This window comes from Octopus sinensis, linkage group LG13, assembly GCF_006345805.1.
Source record: "Octopus sinensis linkage group LG13, ASM634580v1, whole genome shotgun sequence".
Taxonomy (NCBI): domain Eukaryota; kingdom Metazoa; phylum Mollusca; class Cephalopoda; order Octopoda; family Octopodidae; genus Octopus; species Octopus sinensis.
This window is the reverse complement of record NC_043009.1, coordinates 20,949,167-20,972,829: the sequence shown is the minus strand read 5'-3', so window position 1 is coordinate 20,972,829 and position 23,663 is coordinate 20,949,167. Positions and strand designations below refer to the sequence as shown.

Genomic DNA, 23,663 nt, shown 5'->3' with positions numbered 1-23,663 from the left:
GCTAAGTTTGAATCCATACTCCTTTATCTTCTCAATAACCATTTTAACATGTTCCTCATGCTGACCGCTAGACTTACTTTTTATGAATATATCATCCAAATATGTTATAACAAAATCCATATCTGCAAACATTGTGTCCATCACCTGTTGGAAAATACTAGGTGCCACCTTTATCCCGAAAAGAAGTTGATTGAATTTATATAAACCTTTATGAGTGTTTATTGTTAATAATTTTGAACATTCTTCCTCAACTTGTAACTGTAACTATGCCTCCGACAAGTTCAATTTTGAGAAAAATTTTCCTCCATTAAGTTTCACCTCTGAGCTTGGTAGTGGATAATTGTGTGTCCTTAAACATTCGTTCAAACCTGTTAAAAAGTCTGCGCATGCTCGTATTTTGTTATCGTTTTCTTTACATAATAAACAGTTGGTGCTGCCATTCGGAATAATCCACTTTTTCTATGACTCCCAGCTTTTCTAGCCTGTCTAATTCCTCACTGACTTGATTCAATGCTGTGAAAGGTACAGCTTGCTTCAGTTTAAACATTGGTATGGTGTTTTCTTTTACTTGAAATTTTACTTTTGTCTTGGTACATCTTCCTAATTCTTCTGGAAAAACATCAGGAGAAATCTTTCTCAATTTCTTTTCTAAATCTTCTGACACTTTATTTTTAATGGCATTATAACCGTTTACATTATTGCAAAAAATATTTATGGGGGGCTTCCATAAATTAAACAATTCTATCCAGTCTGTGCTAAAAGGGTCCATTGTATTTTCTGATACAAAAACTTTAGCTTTCAACGTTTTCCCTTGAAATGTTACCTCTCGAATCATTTGGCCCAAAAATCACAGTTGTTTTCCCGAGATGCCTCTTGCCATTTTCGCAGTTTTTTTCAGTGTAGGCCTTCCTATTTTTTTTCCATTATCCTCATTAATTACTGTGATGTCAATACCTGTGTCCAACCGTAGTCTCATATTACACATTATTTTTTGTCATAGAGACAAATTTTCTTTTTTGTGCCTTGCTTTGCATTTGTGTTGACTACTTTTTTTCTTGAATTTTTTTCATTCAGCCTTTTTGGTTTCACCCAACAATATGAATTCTTGTGTCCAATTTTTCCACATCCAAAACATTTTAGAATCCTAGAAGGACAGTCTCTTTTGAAATGTATTTCTCCACATGCATAACATGGTTTGGGTATCGACTGCTGTTTTTCTTTTTCCGTATCTGTTACTAGTCGACACGTATGTATATTTGAATAATCTTTCTCAATTTTTTCTGCATCCTGTTGTAGATTTATAATTCTTTGGCATTCTTCAGCCACTATTTGTAGGGTTAGTTTTGACTCTTGCTCAAGCTTTGTCACTATTCGAACCCTTTCTGCATCTTTAGTTGCCATTAATCCTTGTACGAAGATTAAACATTTAAACATGTCTGGGCTTAATTCATCGAGTTTAAATTTTTCTCATTCTCTATTTACGATTCTGGCATATGTGATGAAATCTTCCATTTCTTTTTTTCTTTAAATTTAGCCAATCCCAGTGAATATCAAATAGTGAACATCTTTCACTGAATATTTTAGATAATAGCTTAACTGTTTCCTCAAAACAAATTTCAGATGGTTTTCTCAGCAAGATGTAATTACAAAACTTTTCATGTTCTGCTGGTGATAATTTCCTTAAATGAAGACATACCTATTTTTCATCCATCCAGCTTTTACACTCTTCATTTTAATCCCTTCTGGGTTATACTTAAATTCTTCAATTGAATTAGCAACCATGTCTGCCAAAAGTGAAGCTGAAGTGTTTTTTGACTGCAGCAATAATTCCAACAACTGTTGATTTTGTTGTTGTTGTTGTTGTTGCTGTTGTACCTGTTCTTGCTGTTTCTGTTGTTCTTGTTGCTGTTGTAGTTGCCGTTGCAACTGTTGCTGCTGTTGTTGTTGTAGTTTCCATTGCAACCGAACCATGGAAGCTAACAAGTCTTCCATACCAAGTCTTCCATAAGTATGTCCTCCATGAGCTTCGGAAGTTTTGTCAACACTGTTATATCCTTCTTTGAACTTACTGTATATGCCACTTTATAATGTGGACTTATAACAAGGTTATAGCAATACAAATATAAACCAGAAACAATATCTCTTTTCCACAATAGTCTTCACAAAGCGCCTGCACACATCACACTGTCCTCACTGACAGTATGCATGCACATTTATACAGTTTAGGGCAGTTGACTTGCTATCCCACCGAGGTATCAGGATTTCACCCCAACAGAATATTATCTAATATTGGTACAAAGCCACACATGTTATGGGTGGAGGATATAGTTGGTTAAATCAAGCCCAGGACTTATCTGATATTTTGTCAACCCCAGAAAAGTGAAAGTGAAAGTTGACCTTTTCGGGATTTCAAATCAGAATGTAAAGCTGTAACTAAATGCTGAAAGTCATTTTGTCCAAAATTCAAAAGAATTTACTAATCCACAAAACTTCAGTTCTAAGGATTGTTAAAATAAATATTAAGTCTCGTGGTTTTATTTCAGGGCACGAAGTGAAAGTGAATATTCAAGAAGCCAAAGTTCAATTGATCTTGAAAGCGTTCTGGAACCTCCAGTCATTCTAGAAAAAACCTTGTCTGCAGGCAATATCTTCAATGTTGAGAAAATGTTAAGGTACAGCTGCTTCTTAACAAAACACAGTGGATATTTCACCTTCAAAAATGTGTTCCCAAAATTCCATTTATATGTTTTTATTTTTCATCTGTTAGTCGGAATAGAAAGGGTGCTGCATCTGACTCTTTCTCAAGACTTTGCAATTGGTGGAGGAGGAATTCTTCCTCACACTACAGACCTTCAATTTGAGATGTGTTGATATAATAAACCGTAATCAAGAAGACATGTAACACTCAGGGAGTTGGTTATAGGACAAGCTTCAACTCTTGCAGATCTATTATTCCACATTTCTTATATTCACAAGCAACAAGGAACCAAATTTCACAAAATATGTTGTGGTTAATAAGGCAGCAAACTGACAGAAACGTTAGCACGCCAGGCGAAATGCTTAGTGGTATTTCATCTGCCTTTATGTTCTGAGTTCAAATTCCGCCGAGGTCGAATTTGCCTTTCATCCTCTTTCAGTTGTGTACTGGGGTTGATCTATCGACCGCCCCCCCTCCCCAAAATTTTGGGCCTTGTGCTTTAGAGTAGAAAAGAATATATTGTGGTTAATAATAGAATGATGTATTGAGTGAGCATCCTGATATACAGCATTGTTGAGATATTGATGCAATGTGGAAACAATGTTATGTTGTTTGTGTAGTATAGCCCTAGGTCAGCTTAACCAACTTGACCTGTACCAGTATTGCAAGGATTCGATTTAAAAGCTTTTTTTTTCTTTTTGTGTTGTTGCCACAGACTGCGTCCTGCAGCAATTGAAAGTGAACCTTCCTACTTCGATGTTGAAACATTTGCAAAGCAAAGAGGCAAACCGTAAGGAAATAAAAACATTTTTACTAAAGAAAATTAACATTATGTTTTATCTTTTACTTGCTTATTTTATTAGACTGTGGCCATGCTGGGGCACTACCTAGAAGAATCTCTAGTCAAACGAATCAAAACCAGTACTTTTTCTTTAAGCCTGGTATTTACTGTCTTGGTCCACTTTGCCAAACTGCTAAGTGATGGGGACATAAACACACCAACACCTGTTGTCAAGTGGTGGTGGGGGACAAAAGAGACTCAAACACACACACACATAATATATATATACAGTGGGCTTCTTTCAGTTTCCATCTACCAAATCCACTCACAAGAGTTTGGTCAGCCCAAGGCTATAGTAGAAGATACTTGCCTATGGTGCTGTACAGCGAGACTGAACCTAGAACCATGTGGTTGGGAGAGCAAGCTTCTTATCGCACAGTCACACTTGCACCTCCAGTGTACTAATGTACCTTTTTTTTTTATATTCTTAATTCTCATCTTCCTCTTCTTTCTCTTGCCACCACCATTACAATTATAATCATCATTCCAAGCCTTATCACCATCACAAATATCATCATCATCATCATTAACTTATCAACTTTAGAACTGCTTCTACCTATTGATCTTCCTCTCCAGATATTTCAACAGAGTTTAATAGCTAAGTAACTAACCTATGGCCTTACACACACACTTTCTCTCTCTCTCTCTCTCTCTCTCTCTCTCTCTCATGAATCTCCTTGCTTGAAGAGGGACTTTTGACTTGTATATTTATGACTCATTTGTGAAGATTCATTTCCCATAGAATTTAGTTGTTAAATTTCGTTTTTGGATTTGGTTTGCAAGATTCTTTATATGAGTTTGTGTGTTAAAGCATATTCTGTTGTGTCTGGGGAGAGTCATTTTCTTTTTGTGCCTTATTATGTAACACACTCACCAATAAAACTTCCACGTCTTTCTTATTTTTATTGTCTTAAAATTTTCGATGTGTCTTGCAACCTTTTCACGCAACAAAAATTTTAGGACAATAAAAATAAGAAAAACGTGGAAATTTTACTGGTGAGTGTTACATAATAAGGCACAAAAAGAAAATGACTCTTCCCAGACACATTAGTTGTTAAAGTTTCTGGGCAAAATGAATGGATTCATGGCTGTGTGGTTAGGGAGCTTGCTTCCTAACTATATGGCTTCGGGTTCAGTCCCACTGCGTGGCACTTTGGGTAGGTGTCTTCCGCTATAGCCCCGAGCCGACCGGAGCTTTGTGATTGAATTCGGTAGGTGGAAGTTACTGCCGTGTGTGTATGTGTGCGTATAGCTGCTCAGCGCCTCTCCGAAAGAGAGAGAGGAATATGCAAAGTATTTCAACAATTTTTATACAAGTCCGAATAACATTTATCATCATGATCATTTAACGTCCACCTTCCATGCTGGCATGGGTTGGACGGTTTGACCAAGTCTGATTTGGCATGGTTTCTACAGCTGGATGCCCTTCCTAATGCCAACCCCTCTGAGAGTGTAAGAGGTACTATTATGTGCCACTGGCACGGATGCCGTTTACATGACACCAGTATCTGCCATGACTATGATTACACTTGGCTTGATGGGTATTCTTTTCAAGCACAGCATAATGCCAAAGGTTTTGGTCATTTGTCATTGCCTCCATGAAGCCCAGTGTTGAAAGATCATGCTTCACCACCTTGTCCCATGACCTCTGGGTCTACCTCTACCACAGGTTCCCTCCACAGTTAGAGATCGGCTCTTCTTTACACAGCTGTCCTTCTCCATACGTATTTAATTATAAAAATACAATGGGATTTTTAAACATTGACTGGCTATGGGGTGGGGTTCACACAACTGAAATAGGAATTAGAGGGGTTCACAGGTAAAAAAGGTTGAGAACTCTTATTTAAATAAAATAAAAGCGTAAACATTTGGGGTTTTTTTTTTCTTCTTTTGTCCATTACTTGCATTGTTATGGCTTTCTCAAATGATTTTAATTTTACTTATTAATATTTTTATAAATGTTGTTTTGAGTTAAAAGCACACCATTGTACAGGGGTCCACATTGCAACAAGGGGTCTTCATTGGAAACTACTGGTCTAAAGCACAATTTTTTCATGACTCCTGGAAAATTACTGTGGACCCCCAATTTACTGCATTGCATCCATGGACCTTGGTTGAGAACCCTTGATCCAAACCATATTTCAGCCATGTGATGACCTAATCTTAAATGAAGGAGAGTGGAACATTCTTCTGATATGCTCAAATAGGTCAATTGGAGAAGTTTTGCAAACAGATTAATAATATAACAACCATTATACGATTTTCATTAAACAACTAAAACCTGCTGTTAGCAGATGACCTGGATTACATGACAGTAATTAATATAGCACTCCTCGTTATTGTATGTTGCAGCACTTCTCTAGCTCCCACCTTTATCTGTACATGGTGCAGTAGTCCAGCAGACCTTCATTTGTGTATGGTCAAATGGTCAAAATATTGTTGAAATATATACAATAAAGCTGGAAACTCTTTTTTTTTTTGTTTTTTTAGTGGTGATTGGAGGATTATTTTTTTTATTTTCAACTTGCATTGGTGTAACTTTCTCAATCATTTAATTTGTTTCTCAATAAATTGTCTCGTATTCTCTTCCTTCTAGTTAAGATATCCCTTTATATCCCTTCTCATTAACAATAATTATTTTTTATCTATTAAAAATTTGGATATGCTATTCAATAAATCAAAGACAAATAAGCACAGCTGTTTTTCTTTAATCTTATAAATTTTTCAGTATAATTCCTATTTTTATTAATTCTTGTTACAGATCTGATTTAGATATTGATGTGTGGATCAAAGAAATCTGGAAAACCTGGAGCGGTGAAATATCACCAGGTTTTAAAACAGAACTTCTGAACAAGACGGATATCTATGAAGAACTCAAGTTAAACCATCTGCTGCAGTGTACATTTAGGTAATGGTATATGTTTAATATTACATTTAATAACTTTGTTAACATTTCAACTGCCAGAACATCTATTTTCTTTCCACTAAAATTCTGATCTGCTTCAAGTCCACAAATGTTTAAAGGATTTGGTAGAGGTGGAGGTTATTTTGGAAAATTAGCCATGTCAGTTTTTACAAGTATTTGTAATGGCAGTGGGATCACTTTCTCATAACAGAGTCTGATTTCATCCCCTAAACTTGGGTTCTCCTGCTTTTAAAAGAATTTCTACCAAGTGTCTAGTCAGAAATTTCTTCCTCTCTCTTCCATCATGTCCCAGAAACCCTACAAAAAAGAAAAACCTGGGCTCTACACTTTCCCTTCTGACTTAGCCAAAAGATTATTTTTTTTAAGCTGAGTTATTCTGTTACAGATAGAGCTGGCAATATGAGATTAGTTCTCCATTCCCAACAGCTACACTTTGAATCTAAGCTTTAATAATAAAACTGACACCAAAATTCTTAGAAACTGATTTATGAGAAAAGTCAATATATCAGGACAGCAGAGAACATCACTAAAGGGAGAAAGTAATATATACTAACTGGACCCCTGAAAAATTCACGAGAAACATAAAAAAATGTAAGCATCTGTAAATAGTGTACAGGTGTCATGAGAAATGTTTGTATATTATAATCATCTGTCTTTATGTTCTGGGTTCAAATTAAGTACCAGTTGTGTACTGGGGTCAATCTAACCAACTGGACCCCTCCTCTCAAAAACTTCAGATCTAGAAAAGTTTATTGTAACAGTTACAGAATATAGAAAGTAGTGAAACTCCAATGACTTTATAATCCAACCAAAATATCTCAGTTACACAAACATTATCATCCTCATCGTTTAACGTCCGCCTTCCATGCTGGCATGGGTTGGACGGTTCGACTGGGGTCTGGGAAGCCAGGAGGCTGCACCAGGCTTTAATCTGATCTGACAAAGTTTCTACAGTTGGATGCCCTTCCTAACGCCAATCACTCCAAGAGTGTAGTGGGGGCTTTTTATGTGCCACCGACACAGGGGCCAGAGGGGGCTGGCATCGACCACATTTAGATGGTGCTTTTATGTGCCACCGGCACAGGAGCCAGTCAGGGTGAGGGGTCGGCTTCAACCATGTTCGGAAGATGCTTTTTACATGCCACCGGCATGGGGAGCCAATCAGGTAACACTGGAATCAGCCACAACTACAATTTCCATTTGATTGTGGTTTGATTTAATTTTGATGTATTTGACTCAGTAGGTTTCCTCACATATCGCCCTACGATCCAAAGGTACTTTTTTGAGTGGACTGGTTATGCAACACTGGTGTAGGCTACAGCTGTGAACTCACTTTATTTGCTAGGTCTTCTCAGTCACAGCATATCTCCAGAGGTCTCAGTCCTTTGTCATTGCCTCTGTGAGGCCCAACATTTGAAGGTCGTGCTTCACCACCTCATCCCATATCTTTCTAGATCTCCCTCAACCATGGGTTCCTTCCACTGTTTGGGAGCGGCACTTCTTCACACAGCTCTCCTTATCCATCTGCAGTACATGACCATACCAGTGCAGACGTCTCCCTTGCACGCCACATCAGATGCTTCTTATGTCCAACGTTTCTCTCAGGCCACTTACACTCTGTTGTGTGTGAACACTGACATTACACATCCAGTAGATCATGCTAGCTTTATTTTTTTCAAGCCTACGCATGTCTTCAGCAGTCACAGCCCATGATTCACTGCCGTGAAGCATGGCAGTTCGCACACATGCATTATACAATTTATCTTCCACTCTGAGCAAGAGGCTCTTTGTCACCAGTAGGGATAGAAGTTTTCAGAACTTTGCCCAGGCTATTCTTATTCTAGTGGTAATGCTCTCTGAGCATTCACCCCCACTACAGACTTGGTCACCTAGGTAGTAGAAGCTATCAACTACTTTTAGTTCCTCCCCCTGGAATGATGAAATCTGTTTTCTGAGCATCTGTGGTGTTTATTGCCCCTGTGCATCTGCTACACATGAAAGCTATCTTCTTTTGATGTTGCTGCACCTCTTATGCATCCATAGCTTACACTGGGTACATCTTCTGGAATTTCTACCTACACCTATTTTACAGATCAAGCAGGGCCATCTACCTGAAGGGATGTATGATGTGTTCGCCTGCCTACTTACTAGAACTTTGGTTTTTATGACATTGACTTTAAAGCCCTTCGATTCTGAACCTTGCTTCCACACCTGAAATTTCTTCTCTAGTTCTGGCTGGTCATTAGCATAGAGGAGTTCCCAGGGGCAACCTGTCTTGAATTCCTCTGTTATTGCCTGAAGGACTATGATGAATAAGAGGGGGCTGAGGGCTGATCCTTGGTGGACCCTACTTCTACCTGGAATTAAACAGAGATACTATTTAGCTTTAAAATACATCGTACATATTCAAAGAACCTTCTTGGTTTAGTGGTACTAAACGTTTTTCTGGTATGCTTTTATTCTTTTACTTGTTTCAGTCATTTGATGGTGGCCATGCTGGAGCACCACCCTTTAGTCAAATAAATTGACCCCTAGACTTATTCCCTGTAAGCCTGGTGCTTATTCTATCAGTCTATTCTGCTGAACAGCTAAATTACAGGGACGCAAATGCACCAGCATCAGTTGTCAAGCAATGGTGGTGGTGGTGGAACAAACACACACACACACACACACATACACATATGTAACGGTCGCAATGTGTTTTGGTTGGTATGCATTATTATGATGTGTTGGAGTCTGTGGTTGTAACGGTCAAATGTTGTTGTTATAATTGTTTACTGTAGGATGTGAAAGATGTACAATGCATGAAGTTTTAAGAAAGTATTTATTTACTGTTACGTTACAAATACCTTGCCTTGACGGGCAGGTTGATAAATCCAAAAGCATGCAAAAGTTAGATGCGGTAGAATATTTGAGTTTTGGCTCTGTTCATTGTTAGTAGTAATTGCTGAGACAGATTGAATGATGTTGTAAGAGAACAGAATTAGAGCTAGAGAGAATGGTAGGGTTTTGTCTCACAGTTGCTTTCTCCCTCTGACGGAGGTTGGTCAACCAGACCTCGTTGAGTCGTCACAATGTGACTGGCTGATTTTTGCTTGCGATGTGCTTACTTATATAAAGATCCCGAAGGATAGATATATCATTGAGAACAATAGATTTAGTTAGTGGTGTTGTTATCTATTCTAGCTTTTGGTGAAGTAGAAGAGGTTAGAAAGGGTCAAGTGGTGAAGACATTATTATGGCCTAACTAAAGGCATCTGGAAGATATAAAAAACTGATGTCAGAGAGAAACCATTGTTCCATCGTGGGAAAAGTTTTGTAGCAGTGTTAGTTTAAATTTGGCTATAGTGGATCGAATCCACTTCATGCATGCAAGATTCGCTACATATATATATATATATATATATTTATATGTAATGGTACTGGTTGATTCTTTACACTGTTTGGGTGCAACCAATTTCCTTTCTTTAGTTTCCAGAAACTACCAGTCAGGAACAAGAACGCAACCTTAAAAATATATATAACTCTTTATTTTCTTATTTACAAAAGAAGTACGTTGGTATATTGGTATCCACTTGGTTCGATATAGCAAGGCTGAATTTTAACATTTGTAAGATAACCTTACAACAAATTCAGCAGCAACAGAGCAGGTCAAATCCTAAGCGTCTGGGACAGGAGAATAGGCTGATCACACGTTTAACACGTCCTTTCTCTTCAATAGCCGTGTCTCAAGTCAACGACGCTAACAAGGAACGCGATAGAATTTTCCTCCCCAGTCTCTAGCGCATGTGCATGAGGGAACTTCCTTAGGCCTTTCCAGAAGGTTCCAGCCCCGCACACGCACACTGAAGAATGACATTCCGCACACGCACACTGAAGAATGACGTTCCGCACACGCACACTGGGAAATGACGTCACTACAAAGGCTTCCCCTCGAGTGCGGAAGCACGAAACAAAATTCCTTGTTGTGGCTTCAGAAAATAAGGTGGTTACCAAATCACCAAAAAAAAAAATATATATGTATGGCACACAATATGACAAATCAAAACAAAATCTTCAATATAAATAAGAATGCACCAAAAGGAAAAAAAAATACTCAAATGAACAAAGTTCAATAAGTATCGTAACTGTCACTGGGAACACAATTGAGAATGTCAAATATAAATAGTCTTTGAAAGTTTCTTTGGCCAATGAACAGTTCTGCCTGACCTCGTAACATAAGGTTTGTTCGAGGCGGGCTGCAACAACGAAGGTGATGTTGCCGATGTTGGTGTTGATAAAGGTGCATGTGTAAATGGTGGTGTTGTCAAAGGTGCATGTGTAAATGGTGGTGTTGTCAAAGGTGCATGTGAAGGTTCAACGATGGTTGTAGCAGCGGTGTCATCAAAAGATGTTGACACCTCAAAATGTGCCCTTTTAAGATGATCTACAGAGATGGTCTCCGAACGACCATTAATGTCAAGTTTGAATATTTTCAGCGTGTGGGAAATCACACGAAAAGGTCCTTTATAAGGAGAAACAAGTGGTCCTTTGACAGAATCATCATGAACAAAAACATGTGTCCAAGAATCAAGATCTGATGGCACATTAGAAGGAGGATTTTGGTGTCAGGGGCCCATAGGAGGAAGGGCAGAAAAATATCTGCGTAGTCGAACAACATAAGACTCTAAATTAAGAGATTGTGACTTGTCTGGCACCAACATCGTACCAGACAATGCCAGTGTGGTACCATACAAGAGCTCGGCAGAAAAAAAACCAAGGTCTACTTTAATCGCAGTCCGACATCCAAGCAGGACGATAGGAAGAAATTCAGTCCATGACTGGGGATTCAGCAAGGCATGCAACGCGGCCTTAAGTTGCCTGTGGAAACGCTCCACCATCCCATTAGAAGCGGAATGGTAACTAGTGGTGCGTATATGATGCATCCCCAGGATTCGTGATAACTCACAAAATAAAACCGCTTCGAATTGTCGACTACGATCTGTGGTTAAACTGGACGGTACACCATACCTAGAAATCCAGTTAGACACGAAAGCTTTCGCAACAGTTTCAGCAGAAATGTCTACTATAGGAATAGCTTCTGGCCAACGTGAGAAACAATCGATACAAGTTAAAATATATGAGAAACTGCGACTCACAGGCCATGGTCCAACCAAATCAAGGTGGACATGGCGAAAACGGGCCTCAGGAGAAGAAAACTGTCCAAGTGGAGCACGAACGTGTCTATAGACTTTAGCACTCTGGCACCTCAAACAAGAGTGTGCCCAAGAGGTAATTGATCGTTGCATATTGGGCCAGAAGAACCGAGCAGTAACAAGCTTTACTGTGGCAGAGATACCCGGATGTGACAATGAATGAAGAGCATCAAAAACAGAACGTTGATGTTTCTCAGGTACTAACGGCCTAGGAGAACCGGTGGAGACGTCACAAAGACTAGAGCCTTCTGCTGAAGAGAGCGGACGGTAGGCAAACTTACAATTGATAAACTTGGGCGAAGTTAAATTCAACTCCGAAGTTAAATTCAAATTGATCCTGCGAAATAGCAGTTAAGTCAATTGCTGCAGGAGAGGAAATGGAATTGACAGGGAGCCTAGAGAGAACATCAGCTGGAACGTTCTCCTTCCCTGGCACATGTCGAATGTCACTTGTAAGATGAGAAATATAGTCCAGGTGACGGAAAGCACGAGGGGAGAGTTTGTTCGTTTTAGAAGATAGTGCAAACGTAAGGGGCTTGTGATCAGTATAAATCACAAACTCTCGTCCCTCGAGCTGGTGCTGAAAATGCCGAACTGACAGATAGATCGCTAGTAACTCACGATCAAAAGTACTATATCTGCGTTCAGCAGGCTGCAGCTGGCAAGAAAAGTAAGCCAAAGGTTTAGTTTCACCATCTACGGTGTGCTGCAAGACAGTGCCAATTGCAGAATCTGATGCATCCACAGATAAAGAACTGAAGCTAGTTCCTTTTTAACTAACTCAAAGGCAGACAGTGCTTCAGCTGAAAGAGTAAGACGGGCGTCTGTTTTAGAATTGCCCTTTAGCATCTGTGTTAAAAGAAACAACTTGTCTGCAAACCAGTTTATGAAACGTCGATAGAAATTAACTATACCCAAAAAATGGCGAAGTTGACGCAAAGAAGAAGGTGGTGCGATGCGCTGAATTGCATCGACTTTAGACGAGAGAGGTTTGATTCCACTCGAATCAATACAATGACCAAGAAAATCAAGAGGTGATTGCCCCAAAACACACTTGTCTGGATTAATGTGAAAACCATAGTCGCGAAGATGCTGAAAAAGCTGAGACAAGTGCTGGAGATGATTTTCATACGTATCACTTGCGATGAGGATATCATCGACATACGCGAAAACAAAATCAAGTCCACGAACAACTTCATGTATAATATGTTGGAACGTACTAGTGGCGTTCTGCAAACCAAAACTCATGTATAGAAATTCAAAACAACCAAAAGGAGTGGTAATTGCCATTTTAGGAACATCGTCTGGGTTGACCGGTATTTGATGATAAGCACGTATGAGGTCAACCTTAGAAAAAATGGTACAGCCATGAAGATTCGCTGAAATATCATTAAGAACCCTAATTGGATATCTGTCAGGAATTGTCACAGAATTTAGATGCCGATAATCTCCCACCGGGTGAAAATCTGTATCCCCTTTTCGAACTAAATGAAGGGGTGATGCCCATGGACTGGTGGATGGGCGTATCAGACCAAGCTGGAGCATATGCTCAAACTCAGCCCTAGATGTTTTAAGACGGTCAGGTGCAAGACGCCGTGGGCACGAAAAAACAGGCGGCCCAGTAGTTGTAATGAAATGGAGTGTCGAGTGTACGGGTTTTGCCATTTTAAAAGTAATATCGAGTAGCTCTGGAAAAGAAGCCAAAAGAGAATGAAAAATATCTCCAGCTGTAGCAACAAAAAATGTCGGGCTAAGAGCTGAATCGGTAGATTCTCTGGTCGGCATGGAGAGTGTAGTCGAATTGTTGACTAGCCTCCGATGCCTGACATCTACCAATAGATCAAAGTTATTTAGAAAATCCGCACCTAAAATAGGATGCGGAATGTCAGCAATGACAAAAACCCACTGAAAATCTCGACGATGATTTATGTCGAGGCGTAAAGAAATCTGACCGAATGTGGCTATTGGTGACGAGTCAATAGCGTGCAAAGTAACATTAGATCATTTTGGCTTGTCAGTTGTGAGACGCAGAGGCCAAATGCTACAAGAACCAGTGTCTACCATGAAGTATTTCTTCAACACAAGATCTTTAACAAAAAATGCATGATAACTAGCGAACGATGTGGAGGAAGTTGACGTGCTCAACTCCTCCGAAGCTAGTTGAAATCTTTTATAGGTGCATGGCTGTATGCACTTATGTGCTTTCTCTCCAAATTTGGAGTGATACCAACACAGTTCAGACTTTGACTGTGTGGAACGAGATAAAGAATGGCTACGACTACGCGATCTTGAAAATCGCTTGCCATCGTGACACATCACGTTCATCCTTTTGGTGAGACTTTCTATTTGTTTAGAAAGTCCCTCAATTGAGCCTGCAGAAGTTTCCGAGCAGACACATGCAGCACGTGAAGATGGCCGCACGGCAAATTCAACCATTTTGTCTGCCATGGTTGCTATTTGGTCCACTGTATTGGACTCGAGCAGTTGCCAAAACAGTTTGTATGTAGGTAGGTAACCTTGCAAAAAAAATTTTCCCAAGCAGAGGAGCATCAGCAGCTTTACCACTCTTAAACATCACAAAAATTCAGAAGGAGTCCTATCTCCCAACTCTTCATCCACCATCAATTCATTGAAGCGACTTTCCTTGCTTCTAGTGTTTCTTTTTTCTATTTCTAATTTAACAGATGCATGAGTGGCATCTGGGCAAGGATCTGTAATAAGATCTCTGGCAGTAGTTGCAAGTTGAGGAGACATACAACTATAAAGAATTTTCAACTGCTGCTCAGAAGAAACACTATGTGCACAAAAATATGCCTCTAGTTGTGCAAACCAAAGTGTAGCATCACCTGTGAAAATGGGTAATGATGCCAAAGACATTTTGTTCTTTTTAAATTTAAATAGATGACTCTGTCAAAGGAAAGGGGAAATGACAACGAAAAGTTGAACTGACACAAATGGAAAAAGGAACAGAAATAAATAGAAATTAAAACAAGACCAGCAATTGAACCAATAAATTTTTTTTATGTGTAAATTTTACCAAAAAAAAAGTGTTTTTTCTTTTTGTACTGTATGCACAGAGAATAAAAAATTCTTTTTTTTTTTTTTATTTTACCAACCTTCGTTGCGTCTGAAACAAAAAAATTTTTTTTCTTTCTTTTTTTTCGTGTGTCAGATGTACAGAAATAAGCTTTATGCAAACACAACAGAGCATGAGAGAAGTCTCAACATTTTGTGTTTAAATGGAGTTATTTTATCAGTTCATGTTGTACACGATAATGAGTTCTATACAAGATTTGTGTCTCGGAGCTGAGATTAGTTGAGTCACTTGTTGTGCATATTTTTCTCTTGATATAGATATTCTTCCAGATATATATACTGCAACTGTTCTTCCGTGGTGAGATTTTCACACTACAGCATGAGTAGAATCTGTATCTTGTGTACATTTGAATTTTTGTAGATGGAGACGATGTTGGTTATGATGATATGTCTGTCGTTGGTTTACAATAGCGTCTTCATAATATGTTTGGCTACGCTTTGTGTCTATGACAAAACAACGATAAAATTGAAGCAAAGATGATGATGACTGCGGCTGAGATGGTGGTTGACTGATTGATTCAGACTCGGTAGAAACTAGATCTTAGTTGCGTGTTCTATGGTCTATGACCAGAACTCGGGGTCACCACTGTAATGGTACTGGTTGATTCTTTACACTGTTTGGGTGCAACCAATTTCCTTTCTTTAGTTTCCAGAAACTACCAGTCAGGAACAAGAACGCAACCTTAAAAATATATATAACACTTTATTTTCTTATTTACAAAAGAAGTACGTTGGTATATTGGTATCCACTTGGTTCGATATAGCAAGGCTGAATTTTAACATTTGTAAGATAACCTTACAACAAATTCAGCAGCAACAGAGCAGGTCAAATCCTAAGCGTCTGGGACAGGAGAATAGGCTGATCACACGTTTAACACGTCCTTTCTCTTCAATAGCCAAATCTCAAGTCAATGACGCTAACAAGGAACGCGATAGAATTTTCCTCCCCAGTCTCTAGCGCATGTGCACGAAGGAACTTCCTTAGGCCTTTCCAGAAGATTCCAGCCCCGCACACGCACACTGAAGAATGATGGTCCGCACACGCACACTGGGAAATGACGTCACTACATATATATATGACGGTCTTGAAGGTAGTGGGGATACTGACTGGTGTGATTTTGTGGTTTGCTGGTATGCCGAGAGAGATCCAGCAAGCCTCTAACTGGTTCCTCGATCTTAAAGGTGTAATGTGGATGTGTAACAATGGAGCGGCTGGTGTGGTGGTAATGCTAGCTGGTGCGATGGTCTTCCTCACAGTACTTCATGGTAGACAATATTTTGTGTGTACGCCACACCACGTTTTTGGCCTTGTCTTTTATCCCAATTGAATGTCATAACTCTTACTTTGATATTGTTCATAGCTCATGCTCTTGAAAATGCGACATATAATTGGCCATGAGAAAATACCGGTTGAGGCAAATGTATTCCAACTTTTTCAAATGTTCACCCTTGAGCCTTATTAATTGTCATTGAATATGCAAGTTGAAGTGGAAACTGAAGTCAGTTTAATGTGTATGGAATATTTGCATCACTTGGGCTAAGTTTAATTCTGGGAATTAGAACTCTATGACCTCTGTTGGAGCCTGTTACCAATGATGCCTCTACACAATGTTCATGAAGTCTTTGCACTTTCATGCAAGTTCTGTGGCCAGAAGCAGAGTACATTTGTGAGTGACTTCATGCTAATCAGTCAGGTGGCCCTTTTCTGGATGTGGCCTAGGATGTCTGTGAGTGCAACAGCAGTAGTACTGCCCCATATGTGAAACCTGTTCTTCATTGCAGGCTCCACCAAAGCTTTGTAGACTATCAATAAGGGATGAAATATCTTATGGCCCTGAAGTAAAATGTGGTCATGGCTGTGTTATGTGCTTTGCCAGAAGAGATCTTTGATGATAGTGAGGCCCATTAATAAGTGATTTTTAATGACTCTTGCTGACTATAGTTCATGATTAAGAGTCAGGGTGATGTTTTGTTTATATGAATAGTTCTTGTGCTTTTTTACTGTTAAAAGAGACAAATTTGATATATCCCCATTGGAGAATGCTTTGAAGGTCTCTGTTCTTGAAGTTTGTGAGTTTGGCATTTGGTGTCTAAGCTGTGAATGGTTAGGAATGTTAGAGTGGAATAATGCATAAAGATGAGCTGGAGTAAATTCAGAAAAATGTCAGCTAATCAGAACATTAGCCTGGAGGAATGAGAGCAGTGCTACAGGCAGTAGTGTCAGCATCATCCTTGATAAGAATGCTAAAATGGCACTCAACAGCATCACACGTGTCAATAACAGAATCTTGACTGCAAACTTCGGTGGAAACCTTGCTACAACAGGCATTGTTCCCAGAAGAACATTACAACAATCTTGCTAATGTAATTCATTCAATACCAGCCTCACAACATGATACTTGGTGATCAGTGGTCTGGGATTGATTTGATACTAATCTCAAAGTCAGGAAACCTGAGCAATGAAACCAACTACAGAGGAATTGCATTGTCCAATATCTCACTCAAAATTATCAACCAAATGATCCTCAACAGGATTCAACTGTTGCTTTAGAGCCATCTGAGATGAAATCAAAATGGATTTAGAACAGGTGAGAGCCACAACATCTCAGATCTTAACCCTGAGGTGTATCATAGAAGGAGTTAAATAAAGACAGCTACCTGCCATTATAACCTTTGTGGACTTCAGCAAAGTGTTTGACAGCATCCACTGTTACAAAATGTTAAAGATCCTTTGAGATTATGGCATTCCAGAAAAACTAGTTCTTGCCATTGTGGTTTTTTGATTAATATTTCTAGCAAGTTGGGCAGCCACATAGAGATACCCTCTTTAAATCTTCTTCGTAAATAAATCTCTTCAACAGACAATTAAAACGAATGATTTATAAAAATTTAGAAATTCAATGAAACATTTATCAATGAGATTACTGATGAAGTAGGATAACATATGGAAATATCAGTTTATTAATGGTGATGTCTGGGGAAAAATTTTTTTAATTCTCTACATGTTTATTTCAGATATTAACATTTTTTACCACTTTAATTTATATTAGATTTATGTATATTTTATAACTGTTTTTACTTATTTAATTTTCATTTTAGCCCTAAAATTGCATCTGATATTTCTTTTGATGATTTCCTCAAGTCAGCCATCAGCATTGAGTTTAACATAACTGATTACCAGGTAGGTTTAAAAATTTACTCTGGTTGTAATCTGAAACCTAAAGGAGCAGCTGATGCTTAGTGCCAACAAGTCGATAAAAAAAGGCATCAATGCTCACTTGCTATTAGTACGTTCTTCACTTCTCATTACAACTGACCTTATCAAAACGTCTTTCATATTAACGGTTTTGATTTCTTTATTTACTTAACATTGTTATCAGTTTTGTTAAAAAGTTTGCACTTAAACACAAATCAAGGAACCAGGAAAGTATTTGTGATCCTTTGTGGTGCCTCCAAGATTTCTGGATGCACTGATTAAAGTTAGAAAATTGATATTTTTTTAATGGTGAGCCATCACTGCTGATGACACCATGACAACAAATACAAATTATTTTTTCTTTCAGTCCATAGTCGAGTTTCCTTCATAAAAGGCTACAAATCATACAAAATAAATTCTAGATAGACCTCTTCTTATTTTCACTGCACAACAAATTGCACCATTTTATTTTGGTTTTTCATTTTATATTGTATTGCCAACATTCTACATAATATATAATGTACAGTGTCTAGTGATGCTATGTTGTATATTTAAATTCTGAGGTATTGTGTGTAACATGTACAGAGTCTAGTGGTACTACAGGTGCAAAGGTGTTTCATATAATAATAATAATTAATTCTTTTATTGGCCACAAGGGCTGACAAAAATTAATTATAACATAAAGGGACAAAATACAGGGTTTTGTCCATTTGTGAAAAATCCGTGTAAAAAACAGTGTAACAACGAAAAATTATAACAATGAAAAACTCCCAATAGGGGGAGGTGCTTTGAAAGGTTCCTGGTGGAAAAACCAATAAAAGCCACGGGAGCCTGGTCAAAAGGGGGGTAGCGAGCCCCTTTCTCCTTTTATATTACCTTTTTAATTACAGGTGTATCTTCAGAATGGCTCCTTTCATACTGGCCATTAATGCGACATTTATCCACCTTTCAGTAAACTTGCTATCAGACAGCACTTCCCTCTCTACTCTCACCTTCCTTTTCAAGTGAAACTTGAAAAAGTTGATGAGGCCTGGGCCAAAGAGGAAAGTGTCTGACCTTAGCCCTTTCAAATGGGTCCACCATACCACCTCTTTCGCTACAGCCACTAGGCAAAGGAAAACTGCCTTGCCCTCCCGGTTAAAGGAGGTCGGCGGGGCAATCCTCACTATGGATTCAGCTGATAGCCAGATCCGTCCTATACGCAACAGTAGCTGTTCGACATAAATATAATAATAATAATAATAATATTAATATATATTGCGTACAGTACTTAGTGATGCTATGTTGTGTGTGTTGAGGGGTTTTAGTTATGAATTTACATGAATTTTTTTTTCATTCCCAAACTAACTGTTGTTTTTGCTGCTGTTGTTATTTTTATTATTATATATGTTGATTTCATGCCACAAAACTTTGTAACTATGGAAATAAATCTGTAAATAATCTATTTGTTTCTTCCTTTCAGACACTAATGGAGGAAATTGAATATCTCAGTAAAAAGATCCTTCATAGTGCTCCACCTTCTACAGACGACGTTTATAAACGAGGAATCCTTTATTTAAAGGTATACACATATATCGCACTATGGTTAATAAGATTATCCTGGCATGCAATTTTCAGAGAATTAACACTTCTTGCCCTTCTACCAACAAAGAAGGCTCAATAGCCATCTCTGTTTAAATCAAACACAAACTAGGACTTAGCTAAAATAGTCAGGCTGATTTGCATATATTGACATGTTTCAGTCTTATTAGACCACTTCAGTGAAGCATATTTTACCATTGTACATTATATTTACCCCTCAGTAAGGATTATGTGGATTCATGTAGATGCTAATTGATAATCATCAGGGTTTGTTTTGTATGGGCATTCTCTCTATTACTGAAGTTTTAGGCACACTAAAATCATTTTTTTAACATAAGGGTTTTTTTTAATGTGAAATGTATTTCCCACTCACTTCCATCTAACATGGTAATCAATGGAAAAATAAGTTGTGAAATTGTTTTATTTTATTATTTAATCTAAGAAAGGGTCCAAAGACTTTACAAGACTTTTCCCATTTGTAAAATTTTTGGCCGTCACAGCTCAGTCAAGACTGACCTGACACTAAGTCAGCAATTTCACAAATGACCATCCCGTCTTTTTTGTACATCAGGGATTGTGTTGAAACACACATATCCTTCTTTTTAAAGATGGTATTGTGTGGTTTCATTATTCTATTTAGCAAGGTATAAAAGTTTGCTCATTGGCTCCATATATATGAGGTCAATATGAGGTGTCTGCTTAATAATGTCTATTGAGAGGGTAGGAAGGGATCTCCTACTCTAGAAAAGAAGGATTTCTGCAAATTTTTTGATGAGTTGCAGAGATTAGGTTTAGCAGTTCATAGGAACAGAAACCATTATAATTAATTTATGAAATTTGCTGTTGTTCCATGACATTTCCAATAAAATAATGTGAAATTGTTTAATTTTATAGACTGGAGACTTTGAAGCATCTCTTGAAGATCTTAACTGGTAGGTTGTCAGGTGTTTTGTCTTGTTACTTAAAAAGGTGTAAATTACGATTTTCTTTTTTAATGCATGTAGGTACAGGCATGGGGCTATGTGGGGTTAAGAACTTCACTTTGGAACCACACAATCAGTTCCACTGAGAGCTGGTGTTCTCTGCTATAACCAAGGATTGACCATTACTTTGAGAAGGAAACTTGGCAGAAAGAAAGTAAAAACTTGTTGCTTGTGTGTGTGCTGCCTTTGTTTTGATATGGGATTGCAGAGTGTAAACAGGGCTTCACTGTATTTACAAATGATGTCATTTGTTTGAAGTCTTTTATGAAAGTATGACTGGATTGTTGTTTAATAGGTGTGGGCAATTATTATCTTGTCTTGGCAATAAATGAGGGTTGGCAACAGATGAGGTATCCAGTAATAGAAAATTCTGTTCCAGTGAAGTCTTACCTGACCCATGCAGGTATTAAAACAACCTTGATCAGGATGGTGACAACACTGGTAGAGGTTATTTTATACACTGATACTTAAACATGTATCTCTTACATGAATATTGATACTTAGAAATGTATGTCTTACATGAATAGAGGGTGTTTGTGCCTGTGTAAACAGTATGTGTGTTCTAGGTTCATGTTACGTTACAGTATTGTAATTCTTAGACAGTATTGTAATTCTTAGACAGTATTGTAATTCTTAAAGCATGTGCTAACTGAGCATTTTAGAGCTGATGATAATGATGATGTGTATGTCCCCCACCCTCACACTCCTTGATAAAGACAGCCACCACCAACCTATCCAAAATGAAGAAATTGGCTGAAAAATAAACAAATATTTGGTTAATGCAGAGACTTCTGCAGCCACGAATATATTGCTAGATATAGTTGCTAAATCTGCCTCAACTTGCACTCAGTCTTAAGAAATGGAAGGACACATTTGATAATGTATTCTTAGCTATACTATGACTGAAAACTATGATGAAATAACCACAGTTCAAATACCTTTGATTATTGGTCTGCTGGATGTTAGTTGACCTGGGGTCAAACAACAATTATAGCTATTAATACAAACTACTATACTATACATCAGATAATATAGTCTTATGTGTGAATAACAAGTGGGATTGTCATGGTTGGAACATCTTTTTGAACATAGTTCTGCTAGATCAGGGCTGACCTGGGGTTAAACAACAACAATAGATATCACGTAGAAAGTACTCAGTCCACTCCCCCCAGAGTAAAGGTCATCCAGCTGTAAAAGCCAAAAACAGACACAGAAATATGATGCAGCCCTCTGGCCTGGCCAGCTCCTGTCAAACCATCCAACCCATGCCAGCATGAAAGGAGGATGTTAAGCAATGGATGATAATAATAATGATAATAATAATAGTGGTGGGGGTCTTTTCTACTGTAGGTGCAAGGCCTGAATTTTTGGGGGAAGGAATTAAGTCAATTACATCAACCCCAGTGCATAACTAATAATATAACAGCAATTTGTAACATAGGTACAGATCTACTGTATTATATTGAACCCAGTACATAACAGATACCTACTCAAGCCTGGAAGGAAGAAAAGCAAAGTTTACCTCAAAGCAACATAAGTAAATGCCACAAGGCATTTTGCTGGGTGCTCTACAGATTCCACCAACTCAAAGACGACAACTTTATTTTTCAACTTGGCAGTCTTTTGGAATGAGCTAACTACCCTGATGTGTATTAAGGAATTAACTCGTGTCTCCTACACCCAGTTGTCTTGTACGCTTATCTCTGTTGTGCCAGCTACTTCATGTGTGAACAAGGAATAAATTATGTTTGTTAGCCAAAAACATTGGCTTCTGATATTTATTGTTGCCTTTATGTAAAACAAGCATTTATACATTTCAAACCTTCTTATATGAACACATCTAAATATACTTCCTAAACTGTAAAGCCCAGCTCTTAATACACTTCTTGTTACAATTTCTTTTCCATTTTTTATTGATTTATTCGTAATTATATGTAAATATTGATTTCTAATCAAGACATTGTCTCTGGAAGGATGAAAATCATAGTTAGTCTCGCAGAATTCCAACTGAAAATGTGAAAGATCATAACTCAATACACTTATACAAGTCCTGCGAATATCCTCCCTTTCATTGAGTTCATAAGGCTAGAGGTTTTGAGAGACATATTGATATCAATACATGACTAGTGCTTCATTATATCCCCCCTTGAAAAGATGAACGACAAATGGCTCTGACCAAGAATTGAACCCAGAACATAAAAATTCATATCTAAACACTGCATTTTGCCCAATGTTCTAACCAAATATTTATTTTTCAGGTTAAATCTACCCAATCTCTTCTTTTTTTGATAGGGTGGTGGTGGCCATCTTTAAATGCAGTTTGTTTATCAAGGAGTGTTGGGGGATGGGATGCACATGTTTTAAGAATTACAATACTGCCTATCTGTAATGTAACACGATCCTAGAACACACATACTGTATACACAGGCACAAACACCCTCTATTCATGTAAGACATACATTTCTAAGTATCAATATTCATGTAAGAGATACTCGTTTAAGTGTCAATATATAAAATAACTACCATTCTAACTTCTAACACCGCCTAACTTTTACCATTCTACTAACCCACTGCTTTCTTATGTTTCAAACTGAACATAGATATTAATTGCATCTCTGTTTTACATTAAATTTAGGGTCATCAAAGAAGATCCCGGGTATATGAAAGCATATTGGCATCGTCATTTGATCTATATTTATAAAGCCTCGTATTTACTTGCGTTGGATGATCTAAAAGTTATTGCAGAAGAAAGAATATCCTATGAATTATACATGGCTTTGTGAGTTTTGGTTTGCACTTTTATTAATTTTCATCACATTAGTTTGAAGGAAGAGGTTGTGTTCCTGGCTCCTTTGTGGGTCTCCAACACCAATGAAATTGATGTGATATATCTCTCTCTTGAATAGTTGAAGTTTATGTGGACTCTGACCTTCTGCTTTCTTCACTCATTCACCAACCTCTTTGCAGAGTTCACTGAGTGCATTTTATTGGTGTATTGTCACAAACGATTGCCTTGTACACTGTAAGAAGAATGAGTACTTAACCCTTCGAAGATGGGTATTTCTATTGGAGTGAATATGAAAGGGAGAGCAATAGTAAAAGGAGAGCTAGAATGGGTGGTGGGTGAAGGGAGAATAAGGGTATAAA

At 38.0% G+C, this 23,663-nt stretch overlaps 1 protein-coding gene across 1 annotated transcript in view; it reads left to right on the top strand.

Annotated features, from left to right (window-relative positions):
• The window catches only part of LOC115218596, a 140,367-nt gene that overhangs the window by 72,562 nt on the left and 44,142 nt on the right, over positions 1-23,663 (top strand). Inside the window, exons 17-23 of the mRNA XM_036508549.1 lie at positions 2,544-2,672; positions 3,414-3,488; positions 6,301-6,447; positions 17,856-17,937; positions 19,415-19,513; positions 20,428-20,465; positions 23,152-23,295. Coding sequence (XP_036364442.1) covers positions 2,544-2,672; positions 3,414-3,488; positions 6,301-6,447; positions 17,856-17,937; positions 19,415-19,513; positions 20,428-20,465; positions 23,152-23,295 — 714 coding nt within the window. The remainder of the gene's footprint in view (positions 1-2,543; positions 2,673-3,413; positions 3,489-6,300; positions 6,448-17,855; positions 17,938-19,414; positions 19,514-20,427; positions 20,466-23,151; positions 23,296-23,663) is intronic.